Genomic DNA, 13,345 nt, shown 5'->3' with positions numbered 1-13,345 from the left:
CAGAGTATATATTAGAGGCGCAGTGTGGTGGATCCAGTCTATATGTAATACACTGCATATATTAGAGGCGCGGTGTGGTGGATCCATTATATGTAATAGAGAGTATATATTAGAGGCGTGGTGTGGTAAATCCAGTCTATATGTAATACAGAGTATATATTAGAGGTGTGGTGTGGTGGATCCAGTCTATATGTAATACAGAGTATATATTAGAGGCGTGGTGTGGTGGATCCAGTCTGTGTAGATATAATAGAATAATAACTTTATTATCCCCATAGGGGAAATTATTTGTGTCGCTGATGAGACTGCCATCTTGTTACATACAGAATACAACCTCAGATTCATATAAATACACGCACACACAACTAAACATCGATAAATTACAATATATAAAAATTTGACAGAACATATATCACAAATATCACAAATAAAAACTATCCCTCTGCACCTCCCATCACGAACATAAAACTGTCTCCCATTTCTCCAGTGGGGCACTAGATTTTTTAATAATTTTTCTAAGTCTGTTTGAGTCCGAGGTGCTGACATTGTTGCCCCAACATACCACGGCGTAGCAGAGGACACTCGCCACCACAGACTGATAGAAACCAATCAGCATCTTCCTCTGTACGTCTTTAAAAGAGAAGTCTCCCTGATACTTTCTTATTCGCCTTCTCTGAATTAACCTGCCAGGACAGCTTCTCGTCTAGATATTTGTAAACTGAGCCGCGCTCCACCTCAACATCACTGACCCAAAGTGCTTTATCTTCCCCCTTTGCAGTTCGGCCGAAGTTAATCTCCATTTCTTTTGTTTTTGTCAAATTTAACGCTGGCCCATTCGCTTTACACGTGACATCCGAATATTCATCCGAATAATTTTGCATAAAGCACTCACATTTTTCTGAAAATCCGCAGAAAAATCTGTGGGCTCCTACATTACTCACAGCCACCTCCGACCTGATAGTGCCCATTTGTGGTCTCGGTGAAAAGTAATCAAAAAGATTCAATGGGGCAGATTTACTTACCCGGTCCTGTGGCGATCCAGCGGCGCGTTCTCTGTGGTGGATCCAGTATATATGTAACACTATATATTAGAGGCGCGGTGTGGTGGATCCAGTATATATGTAATACACTGTATATATTAGAGGCGTGGTGGATCCAGTATATATGGTATGTAACACTATATATTAGAAGCCCAGTGTGGTGGATCCAGTGTATATGTAATACTGTATATAATACAGGTGCGGTGTGATGGATACAGTATATGGAATACACTGTATATATTAGAGGTGTGGTGTGATGGATACAGTATATATGTAATACACTGTATATATTAGAGGTGTGGTGTGATGGATACAGTATATGGAATACACTGTATATATTAGAGGTGTGGTGTGATGGATACAGTATATATGTAATACACTGTATATATTAGAGGTGCGGTATGATGGACACAGTATATATGTAATACACTGTATATAATAGAGGTGTGGTGTGATGGATACAGTATATGTAATACACTGTATATATTAGAGGCGCGGTGTGGTGGATCCAGTATATATATGTAATACACTGTATATATTAGAGGCGCGGTGTGATGGACACAGTATATATGTAATACACTGTATATATTAGAGGTGCGGTGTGATGGATACAGTATATGGAATACACTGTATATATTAGAGGTGCGGTGTGATGGATACAGTATATGGAATACACTGTATATATTAGAGGTGTGGTGTGATGGATACAGTATATATGTAACACTATATATTAGAGGCGCGGTGTGATGGACACAGTATATGGAATACACTGTATATATTAGAGGTGCGGTGTGATGGATACAGTATATATGTAACACTATATATTAGAGGCGCGGTGTGATGGACACAGTATATGGAATACACTGTATATATTAGAGGCGCGGTGTGATGGATACAGTATATGTAATACACTGTATATATTAGAGGCGCGGTGTGGTGGATCCAGTATATATATGTAATACACTGTATATATTAGAGGCGTGGTGTGGTGGATCCAGTATATATGTAACACTATATATTACAGGCGCGGTGTGATCGATCTAGTGTGTACATGACACACTATATAGATAAGAGGCGCGGTGTGTAGATGACACATTGTATAGATTAGATGTTGCGGTGTCCTCCGCCACGTGTCCTGTTATCAGTATTAGGGCCATCAGCCAGGATTATCGGCCTGGTCGCGCCTCGCTATCTGCCCTGACACCTGACAAGCAGGAGACAGGTAATCATTAACCTGTACAGGAGGCTGTCACCTCTCAGCCGCTGTTCACACCGCAGATGCTGCGCCACTTCATTCGCACACATCAGGGAGGATACAACAATGTGTGGAGCTCATCCTGTGTCATAGAATTATAACTAATTACCCATGACCCATGTCCCATGATCTTTCCTTAATGCTACAGGCAATGATTAGGCCAAACACAGAAAATCCTGCAGAAAACTACAACTCCCAGCATGCACTGGCCGGGCTCACGCTGTGGGGGGGGGGTCTCCTGCCCCCCTTCCCAGATGTCATTAATGGAATCTTCTAATGTCACATGACCCGCGCAGTGGGAGGGGATAGAGGGGGCGTTGTCCTGTGATGTGACGCCCGGCTGTAGAATCAGCCGATACACTGGACTCCGCCCCCTCCAGCTGTGCCCCGCCCCTCTACTACGGACGTGACGTCACTGTTCGGCAGCTCCGCTCCTCGCCGTGTCCTCCTGCCGCCGCCGCCGCCATCATGTCCCGGTGCTGGGAATACATCACTGCCGAGCAGCTCAGCGGCTTCGACCGCTACAAGGTGAGAGGAGGCGGGTGTGCGGGAGCACGTGATCCCCGGGGAACGGGAGGCGGCTCCCAGGACTGAACGTATGGGAAACCGGCGTGTGAGGCGTGTCACCCCCCTGCTGTGTACCAGCGTGCACCCCTGTGGGTGGCCCCCTGGGTTACGGGCGGGCGCCCCTGTGGGTGGCCCCCTGGGGTACGGGCGGGCTCCCCCTGTGGATGGCCCCCTGGGGTACGGGCGGGCTCCCCCTGTGGGTGGCCCCCTGGGGTACGGGCGGGCTCCCCCTGTGGGTGGCCCCCTGGGGTACGGGCGGGCTCCCCCTGTGGGTGGCCCCCTGGGGTACGGGCGGGCTCCCCCTGTGGATGGCCCCCTGGGGTACGGGCGGGCTCCCCCTGTGGCTGGCCCCCTGGGGTACGGGCGGGCGCCCCCTGGGGTACGGGCGGGCTCCCCCTGTGGCTGGCCCCCTGGGGTACGGGCGGGCTCCCCCTGTGGCTGGCCCCCTGGGGTACGGGCGGGCTCCCCCTGTGGCTGGCCCCCTGGGGTACGGGCGGGCTCCCCCTGTGGCTGGCCCCCTGGGGTACGGGCGGGCTCCCCCTGTGGCTGGCCCCCTGGGGTACGGGCGGGCTCCCCCTGTGGCTGGCCCCCTGGGGTACGGGCGGGCTCCCCCTGTGGCTGGCCCCCTGGGGTACTGGCGGGCGCCCCCTGGGGTACGGGCGGGCGCCCCCTGGGGTACGGGCGGGCGCCCCCTGGGGTACGGGCGGGCGCCCCCTGGGGTACGGGCGGGCCCCCGGTGGCTGGCCCCCTGGGGTATACCGCGGGCTCCCCCTGTGGCTGGCCCCCTGGGGGACAGATTTATGGCTGTCACATTGTTACAATGTATCAGTGAGGTGTCTAGAACTCCTGACCATCATCTGGGCTGGATACAATTGTAACAAACCCTCAGCTGTGACTATCTGTGCTCAGTCAGTGCAGATGTTTAGGGGATTTATTGACAGGAAGCAGAGATACAGGAAAACCTTCCTGGACTGTGAGAGGTGCTGATCCTCCGGAGAGCGGCCACTCTCCGCGCCGTCATGGTGCAGACAGGGAGGGATTGGAGCGGCGCTCCGGGCTCTGTGCTCCTCCTTCCTGAAAGGTTCCCCATTACTTATGTTATATGACACGTGTGGGGGGCAGCAGTGGGGGGCGCTCTTGTGGCAGTCATGGGATGGTCACACAAAGATCACAGGAAGTGTCTCCTCACTGCGGGGGTCAGGATTAGGGATCAGCTGACCCGATGTTTCCTTAACCTCCCCGAACATATTGCCAACTGAATACCCAGTCCAGCAAAGTGACACCCCAGCTACTAGCCAGGGCTGTGATTGGTCAGTGGGAGACCGCGCAGCGACTAGCCAGGGCTGTGATTGGTCAGTGGGAGACCGCGCAGCGACTAGCCTTGGCTGTGATTGGTCAGTGGGACGCCCCCCAGCGACTAGCCTTGGCTGTGATTGGTCAGTGGGACGCCCCCCAGCGACTAGCCTTGGCTGTGATTGGTCAGTGGGACGCCCCCCAGCGACTAGCCTTGGCTGTGATTGGTCAGTGGGACACCCCGGACAGGGCTTGTAGCTTGGGCTATTGCCTGTTCAGCAGACAATATGTCCAGGTAGCCTCGGGGAAACTGAAACAATCCGGTCCACTCATCTCTAGTCGTGACCCCAGCGCTGACATCGCAGGATCCGTCTTCTATTTTTACCCGGCAGGAGCCGCATCACATGTGTCCAAGGTCGGAGAGGCCCCAGCACAGGCTGGAGGTGACTTCTCACAGCTGAGGCTTTGTTACAATCCTCTTTTGATACCGGTTTCCTGCACTGATACATTGTAACCGGCATTAGGTTATAATGTATCAGTCCAGCCTCTGAATATTCCCATCCTGATGCACTGTAGCGACACCTCAGCTGTGGTATGGGCCGGGGTATGGGTGCTCCTTCCAGTTCCTGATGATCTGGTATGTGCCGTGTAGCAGCCGAGGAGCCCGGTGTTAACCCCTACCTGCCCGCGCTGTAGACATTGTGTAAGTTTTCACACCCTGCTGCAGAACTCTGTTACTCATTGGTAGAGAATCTGCTCTGCTGGCCTGTGTAGGGTTAACGCAGGTCATGTGACTGACATGGGGTCTGTAGGAGGTGAAGGGGGGGTCTCGCTGGTTAATGGCGTCCTTTGTCCTGGCGCTGTAGGTGGCTCTCCGTCCTTCTCTGACACTTGCTGTCAGTGTTGGGGCACAGCTGCCGCCTCGTTACAGTGTGCCAGGACATTCTCTCAGGGAGCAGTGGTAATATGGCCCCACATAAGTACAGCTCCTGTTACATGCAGGCTACAGCGGGGGTTTTGTTACAGTGTTTCCTGCTGTAAGTGATGTCATCTGTGACCCCTACTGACACACTGTGACGACCTCAGATTACATTTCTCCTCACTAATCTCCATGAGAAGTCAGGCTGGAAGCGCAGGCGCTGCGTACAAATAACGAGACGTCCATGCAGTGCTCCAGGCGGGGGCATATAGAGCAGCGGGTGCAGCGCCCGACATCAATACCTAATGAGAGACCTGATTCCTCCGCGATACATCACCCCACGACTTATCTACAGGATTATAGAGAACCACCCCCCCTGCCCGTACCTACCGCAACACACCACTGTACCCATCCAGAGCTGCACTCACTATTCTGCTGCTGGTGCAGTCACTGTGTACATACATGACATTACTTATCCTGTACTGATCCTGAGTTACATCCTGTATTATACTCCAGAGCTGCACTCACTATTCTGCTGGTGCAGTCACTGTGTACATACATGACATTACTTATCCGGTACTGATCCTGAGTTACATCCTGTATTATACTCCAGAGCTGCACTCACTATTCTGCTGCTGGTGCAGTCACTGTGTACATACATGACATTACTTATCCTGTACTGATCCTGAGTTACATCCTGTATTATACTCCAGAGCTGCAATCACTATTCTGCTGCTGGTGCAGTCACTGTGTACATACATGATATTACTTATCCTGTACTGATCCTGAGTTACATCCTGTATTATACCCCAGAGCTGCACTCACTATTCTGCTGCTGGTGCAGTCACTGTGTACATACATGACATTACTTATCCTGTACTGACCTGAGTTACATCCTGTATTATACCCCAGAGCTGCACTCACTATTCTGCTGCTGGTGCAGTCACTGTGTACATACATGACATTACTTATCCTGTACTGATCCTGAGTTACATCCTGTATTATACCCCAGAGCTGCACTCACTATTCTGCAGCTGGTGCAGTCACTGTGTACATACATGACATTACTCATCCTGTACTGATCCTGAGTTACATCCTGTATTATACTCCAGAGCTGCACTCACTATTCTGCTGCTGGTGCAGTCACTGTGTACATACATGACATTACTTATCCTGTACTGATCCTGAGTTACATCCTGTATTATACCCCAGAGCTGCACTCACTATTCTGCTGCAGGTGCAGTCACTGTGTACATACATGGCATTACTTATCCTGTACTGATCCTGAGTTACATCCTGTATTATACCCCAGAGCTGCACTCACTATTCTGCTGCAGGTGCAGTCACTGTGTACATACATGACATTACTTATCCTGTACTGATCCTGAGTTACATCCTGTATTATACCCCAGAGCTGCACTCACTATTCTGCTGCTGGTGCAGTCACTGTGTACATACATGACATTACTTATCCTGTACTGATCCTGAGTTACATCCTGTATTATACTCCAGAGCTGCACTCACTATTCTGCTGTGTGAGGGGGAGGTGTAGCTGGCTGTGCTGTGTGTACACGTTCTCCTCTTCCCTTTCCTTATCTGATCTTTCCCAATGAGATTTGGAGGCTGCAGATATTATCTGTGTGAGAACACTACTGTATATCCATACACACCTCTGACTTGTCACAGCTGCAGCTTTGTTACAGTTGCATCCCTGGACTCCATACTGCTGCAGTGTAACAGGCTGTGAGGGGTGCAGGGTATGTAGCGGTGCGGCTGGGGTTTGGCGCGGGGCCCTCTGGGCTGGAGTTTGCCCCCTGGGTGATGATGTGGGATCACTCTGTACCCGCTCGTTAGATAAATGATCAGCGATTATGTAACAAGAGTAAAGATCAGTGAGGAGTCAATTAAAGGGTCATTAATGGTCATTAACCTCTTATTGTACAGGCCTCAGATCCTGCAGCGCCTCTTTCTCTATGGTGGTGATTGGTGCAGCACTATGAGGCCTGGTGGGTGGGGGGCAGCGGGTCTTGTATCCAGTGTGTAATAACCTGTATCCTCTCCCCCTACAGTACAGCGCGGTGGACACCAACCCCCTGTCCCTCTATGTCATGCACCCCTTCTGGAACTCTATAGTCAAGGTGAGGAACCGTCCCGCTAATCCGGAAATCTCTGCAGCCAGTGCCATGTATTGTCCCTGGAGAAATGTGTAATAGTACATCTGTGTATGTTATTGGTAGCAGCAGGACTGTGATTTATATTCTCTAAGTGCATGGAGGTGTATCCTCACACTGCTGTGCACTGTTGGGGCTGGCGCGGGGGGTGCCCTCTGTCAGCAGGGGAGCACAGCTGTGTGAGGATAAGTCCGGCCCCCCCTGCCTCCCCCAAGTGCACCTGAAGAAGCTACAATCCTGGACCATAAATCCATAGATCACAGTCCTGCTGCTACTAACATGCACAAGGTCTGATTGCACATCTCTCTAGGGACAGAGCACAGCAGTGTGAGGATGATACGGTCACACCTGCTGATGGTTTCCAGTGTTACTCACCTTCTCCTCTATAGTTTTTCCCCAGGTGGTTGGCGCCCAACCTCATCACCTTCAGCGGTTTCCTGCTGCTCGTCTTCAATTTCTTCATGATGGCGTACTTCGACCCGGATTTCTATGCATCGGGTAAGTCGATACTCTTAAAGGGGTCCTCCAGGATCACTGAAACATGGCGGCTTCATTATTAAGACGCCACAACCTCTGCCCATTGTCCGGGATCTGCCCCTGCAGTACCGCACACGTCCTGGGGATGAGGGTGGCGCTGTGTGAGATGCAGCCTGGTTCTGCCAATACTATACAGTATCTATCTTAAAGGGATTGTCCTATGTTTTGCCCTATTGCCCCTTCTTGTACTTACCTCTGCCCTTACCTCTGTCTTGCAGCTGCGGGTCACGTACACGTTCCCAGCTGGGTGTGGATCGTCGCCGGCATCCTCAACTTCACCGCCTACACCCTGGGTGAGTGCTCCACCTGAGCCCGTCACTGCAGCTTAAAGGGGATGTCCAGGCTAAGGGAAACCATGGCACCGCTCCAGGTCATGCAGCTCAGTGGTTTTCCTGTACTTCACCTTTTTGCTCATAGGATCTCTGCTTGCTGTATGTGAATTGAGCTGGACGTGACATAAAAGTATCCCATGTCCTAAGTGAGAAGTTGTCCCATCTATTCCTTATCACAGCACTAATCTACTGCACTGACACATTGTGACGAATCCCCAGCAGTGTCAACATGACCAGAATACAATTTTTGTTTTTTCAATTCTCATTTTCTTACAGCAAGCAGAGATCTTGCACATTGTGAGGAATTGAAGGTTCTGGTGCTGCTTCTTTCTTCCCCTTAGATCTGTCTTCACATCCAGAGCTGCGTCTAATAGAAGACCCAAATGTGCAACAAATTATGAGCGCAGCTCTGGATGTGACTAGAGGGGAGACTGTGACGGGAGACGACTTGAGATGAGTGTCTGCCAGGTTACTCAACGCCACACACTTCACTTATCTCAGGTCTTCTCCAATCACAACCAAAGCTGCATCCAATATATGACAGAAATGTGCAGCTCTTGTAGTGACCACATGACTCATTCCCAGCACTGAGCGCAGCTCTGGATGTGACTAGAGAGGGCCTGAGATAAGTGTCTGCCTGTTACTCAACTCTGCACACACTTCACTTATCTCAAGTCGTCTCCAGTCACATCCAGAGCTGCGCTCCTAGCGTTAGGACTATAGGTTATAAGTAGCTGTGGTGCATTCTGGGAGACGTCGCGTTACCCCCATTCCGATCCCGGGGACCACTAGAGCAGCAGGACGATGCAGGAATACTAAACACAGCTCTGGTTGTGACTAGAGACTTGATGTACTCCTATTACTGGATTCTCTCTCCTCTTTGCAGACGGAGTAGACGGGAAACAAGCGCGGAGGACCAACTCCAGCACGCCACTAGGGGAGCTGTTTGACCACGGCCTGGACAGCTGGGCCTGTATATACTTTGTGGTGACCGTCTATTCCATTTTCGGGCGTGGGGAGACGGGGGTCAGCGTCCTGGTCCTGTACGCCCTCCTGTGGGTGGTCCTCTTCTCCTTCATCCTCTCCCACTGGGAAAAATACAACACCGGGATCCTGTTCCTGCCCTGGGGGTACGACCTGAGCCAGGTGGTAAGTGTGCATGGGGGTCTATGGCGAGGGTCTGGGGTGGGGGTCTATGGCGACGGACTGTAGCAGCCAACAGGGTGGTCCCTGAGGGTCTGCGGCGGCTGGTAGTCCCTGAGGGTCTATGGCGGGTGGTGGTCCCTGAGGGTCTATGGCGGGTGGCTGTCCCTGAGGGTCTATGGCGGGTGGCGGTCCCTGAGGGTCTATGGCGGCTGGCAGTCCCTGAGGGTCTATGGCGGGTGGTGGTCCCTGAGGGTCTGTGGCGGGTGGCGGTCCCTGAGGGTCTGTGGCGGGTGGCGGTCCCTGAGGGTCTGTGGCGGGTGGCGGTCCCTGAGGGTCTGTGGCGGGTGGCGGTCCCTGAGGGTCTGTGGCGGGTGGCGGTCCCTGAGGGTCTATGGCGGGTGGCGGTCCCTGAGGGTCTATGGCGGGTGGCGGTCCCTGAGGGTCTATGGCGGGTGGCGGTCCCTGAGGGTCTATGGCGGGTGGCGGTCCCTGAGGGTCTATGGCGGGTGGCGGTCCCTGAGGGTCTATGGCGGGTGGCGGTCCCTGAGGGTCTATGGCGGGTGGCGGTCCCTGAGGGTCTATGGCGGGTGGCGGTCCCTGAGGGTCTATGGCGGGTGGTGATCTATGGGGACGGTCTGTAACGGCTGGTGGGGGGTTCTGAAGGTCTGCTGGGGGCGGTGGTCTGTGAGGGTCTGCGGCTGGGGGTCCCTGAGGGTCAGCGGCGGCTGGGGGTGGTGGTCTCTGAGGGTCGGCTGGGGGCAGGGTGGTCTGTGAGGCTCTGGTTGCAGCGGCTGATCCCATCTTGTTGCAGACCATCTCGGGCGTGTACCTGGTGACAGCGATGGTCGGGGTGGAGGCCTGGTACAAGCCGCTCGCCTACAACATCTTATACAGGGACCTGTTCACCACCCTGATTGTAGGTAAGTGTCACCCACCTCTTATCCCATGGGCCCACCTCTCTGGGGGGCCGCAAGCCACCCCCCCCCCCCCCCCTCTGCCGCCTCCATCATCCTCCTCTTGTGTTTTGCAGGGTGTGCGCTGACGGTGACGCTTCCCATGAGCCTCTACAATGTGTACAAGTAAGTGTCACGTGTCCAAATATCTGCCCTGTGGCCTCCCTCCGACCCCCCCCCCCCCACTAACTCACCCCGGGGACCATAACCTGCTTGTCCCATGTCCATTATCTACAAGGACCTGTATGACGAGCTCCACTGCAGCTACAGAACCAATAAAAACTACATATCATCCCACAAAAAACAAGCCCTGACCGAGTCCCGTAAAGCGATATACACTTAATCACTGGCTCCGGCTGCGCTGATGACAAGAATCAGATAATTTTTGCTTTCAATTTATATTTAATGGTTTCATTAAAAGCGCGATAGAGCCAAAAAAATACAACTTGTCCATAAAAAAGTAAGTCCTCTCATAGCCAAGAAATAGTGTGACACGTGGCTCCGTGCTCCTGTACAGTCAGTAAGACCTGATAGTCCTGCCCCTGCTGTGCTGCTTCCCTCACCCTGCTGTGCTCTGTGCCCTGCTCAGGGGCTATAGGAATGACACGCTGAAGCACCGGACGCTGTACGAGTCTCTGCTGCCGCTCCTCTCCCCGCTGCTGCTCTTCGTCCTGTCCACGCTGTGGGTCTTCTCGTCGCCCGCGCACATCCTGGAGGCTCAACCGCGCCTCTTCTACTTCATGGTGGGCACCACCTTCGCCAACATCACAGTAAGTGCCCCCGCTCCTCGCCCCACCCCTCCCCCCCTGCTGTGTTATTAACCCCTTGTTCTCTCCCAGTGCCAGCTGATCGTGTGCCAGATGAGTAACACCCGCTGCCGCCCCCTCAGCTGGATCCTGGTACCGCTGGCGCTGGTGGTCCTGGCCGTGGTCTCGGGCCTCGCACATGGTATGGAGGTTCTGCTGCTGGCGGTTCTGACGGCGCTGGTGACCATCGCTCACTTACACTACGGAGTCACAGTGGTGAGTGTCTGCTCCGACCCGATATCCAGAACCGCTGTGTGCTGCCCCCTGGTGGTGATGAGGATATGACACTACATATGATGACACTGCTGTGTGCTGCCCCCTGGTGGTGATGAGGATATGACACTACATATGATGACACTGCTGTGTGCTCCCCCTGGTGGTGATGAGAGGATATGACACTACATATGATGACACTGCTGTGTGCTCCCCCTGGTGGTGATGAGGGGATATGACACTACATATGATGACACTGCTGTGTGCTCCTCCTGGTGGTGATGAGAGGATATGACACTACATATGATGACACTGCTGTGTGCTCCCCCTGGTGGTGATGAGAGGATATGACACTACATATGATGACACTGCTGTGTGCTCCCCCTGGTGGTGATGAGGATATGACACTACATATGATGACACTGCTGTGTGCTCCCCCTGGTGGTGATGAGGGGATATGACACTACATATGATGACACTGCTGTGTGCTCCCCCTGGTGGTGATGAGGGGATATGACACTACATATGATGACACTGCTGTGTGCTCCCCCTGGTGGTGATGAGAGGATATGACACTACATATGATGACACTGCTGTGTGCTCCCCCTGGTGGTGATGAGGGGATATGACACTACATATGATGACACTGCTGTGTGCTCCCCCTGGTGGTGATGAGGGGATATGACACTACATATGATGACACTGCTGTGTGCTCCCCCTGGTGGTGATGAGGGGATATGACACTACATATGATGACACTGCTGTGTGCTCCTCCTGGTGGTGATGAGGATATGACACTACATATGATGACACTGCTGTGTGCTCCTCCTGGTGGTGATGAGGGGATATGACACTACATATGATGACACTGCTGTGTGCTCCCCCTGGTGGTGATGAGGGGATATGACACTACATATGATGACACTGCTGTGTGCTCCCCCTGGTGGTGATTAGGATATGACACTACATATGATGACACTGCTGTGTGCTCCTCCTGGTGGTGATGAGGATATGACACTACATATGATGACACTGCTGTGTGCTCCCCCTGGTGGTGATGAGGGGATATGACACTACATATGATGACACTGCTGTGTGCTCCTCCTGGTGGTGATGAGGGGATATGACACTACATATGATGACACTGCTGTGTGCTCCCCCTGGTGGTGATGAGGGGATATGACACTACATATGATGACACTGCTGTGTGCTCCTCCTGGTGGTGATGAGGGGATATGACACTACATATGATGACACTGCTGTGTGCTCCCCCTGGTGGTGATGAGGGGATATGACACTACATATGATGACACTGCTGTGTGCTCCTCCTGGTGTTGATGAGGATATGACACTACATATGATGACACTGCTGTGTGCTCCTCCTGGTGGTGATGAGAGGATATGACACTACATATGATGACACTGCTGTGTGCTCCCCCTGGTGGTGATGAGAGGATATGACACTACATATGATGACACTGCTGTGTGCTCCCCCTGGTGGTGATGAGAGGATATGACACTACATATGATGACACTGCTGTGTGCTCCTCCTGGTGGTGATGAGGGGATATGACACTACATATGATGACACTGCTGTGTGCTCCCCCTGGTGGTGATGAGGGGATATGACACTACATATGATGACACTGCTGTGTGCTCCCCCTGGTGGTGATGAGGGGATATGACACTACATATGATGACACTGCTGTGTGCTCCTCCTGGTGGTGATGAGAGGATATGACACTACATATGATGACACTGCTGTGTGCTCCCCCTGGTGGTGATGAGAGGATATGACACTACATATGATGACACTGCTGTGTGCTCCCCCTGGTGGTGATGAGGATATGACACTACATATGATGACACTGCTGTGTGCTCCCCCTGGTGGTGATGAGGGGATATGACACTACATATGATGACACTGCTGTGTGCTCCCCCTGGTGGTGATGAGGGGATATGACACTACATATGATGACACTGCTGTGTGCTCCTCCTGGTGGTGATGAGGGGATATGACACTACATATGATGACACTGCTGTGTGCTCCCCCTGGTGGTGATGAGGGGATATGACACTACATATGATGACACTGCTGTGTGCTCCTCCTGGT

At 52.6% G+C, this 13,345-nt stretch overlaps 1 protein-coding gene across 1 annotated transcript; it reads left to right on the top strand.

Annotated features, from left to right (window-relative positions):
* The first annotated feature begins 2,630 nt into the window (after nucleotides 1-2,630).
* Nucleotides 2,631-11,304, top strand: SELENOI (selenoprotein I). The gene is made up of 9 exons (XM_072144248.1): nucleotides 2,631-2,823; nucleotides 7,144-7,212; nucleotides 7,635-7,743; nucleotides 8,001-8,075; nucleotides 9,001-9,263; nucleotides 10,072-10,180; nucleotides 10,291-10,339; nucleotides 10,803-10,983; nucleotides 11,053-11,304. The coding sequence occupies exons 1-9, from the start codon at nucleotides 2,764-2,766 to the stop codon at nucleotides 11,302-11,304; spliced, it is 1,167 nt and encodes a 388-aa protein (XP_072000349.1). The 5' UTR covers nucleotides 2,631-2,763.
* Nucleotides 11,305-13,345: the final 2,041 nt, after the last annotated feature.

Source organism: Engystomops pustulosus, chromosome 3 (genome assembly GCF_040894005.1).
Source record: "Engystomops pustulosus chromosome 3, aEngPut4.maternal, whole genome shotgun sequence".
Classification (NCBI taxonomy): domain Eukaryota; kingdom Metazoa; phylum Chordata; class Amphibia; order Anura; family Leptodactylidae; genus Engystomops; species Engystomops pustulosus.
This window is presented reverse-complemented; position numbering and strand designations above follow the sequence as displayed.

What these genes read in the sequence shown, in the direction of transcription:
- SELENOI (XM_072144248.1), top strand. Translation starts at nt 2,764, where the DNA reads ATGTCCCGGTGCTGGGAATACATCACTGCCGAGCAGCTCAGCGGCTTC. An exon ending in CCCGGATTTCTATGCATCGG is followed by an intron (nt 7,744 to 8,000) that starts GTAAGTCGATAC and finishes TCTGTCTTGCAG; the next exon opens with CTGCGGGTCACGTACACGTT. An exon ending in GTTCACCACCCTGATTGTAG is followed by an intron (nt 10,181 to 10,290) that starts GTAAGTGTCACC and finishes TGTGTTTTGCAG; the next exon opens with GGTGTGCGCTGACGGTGACG.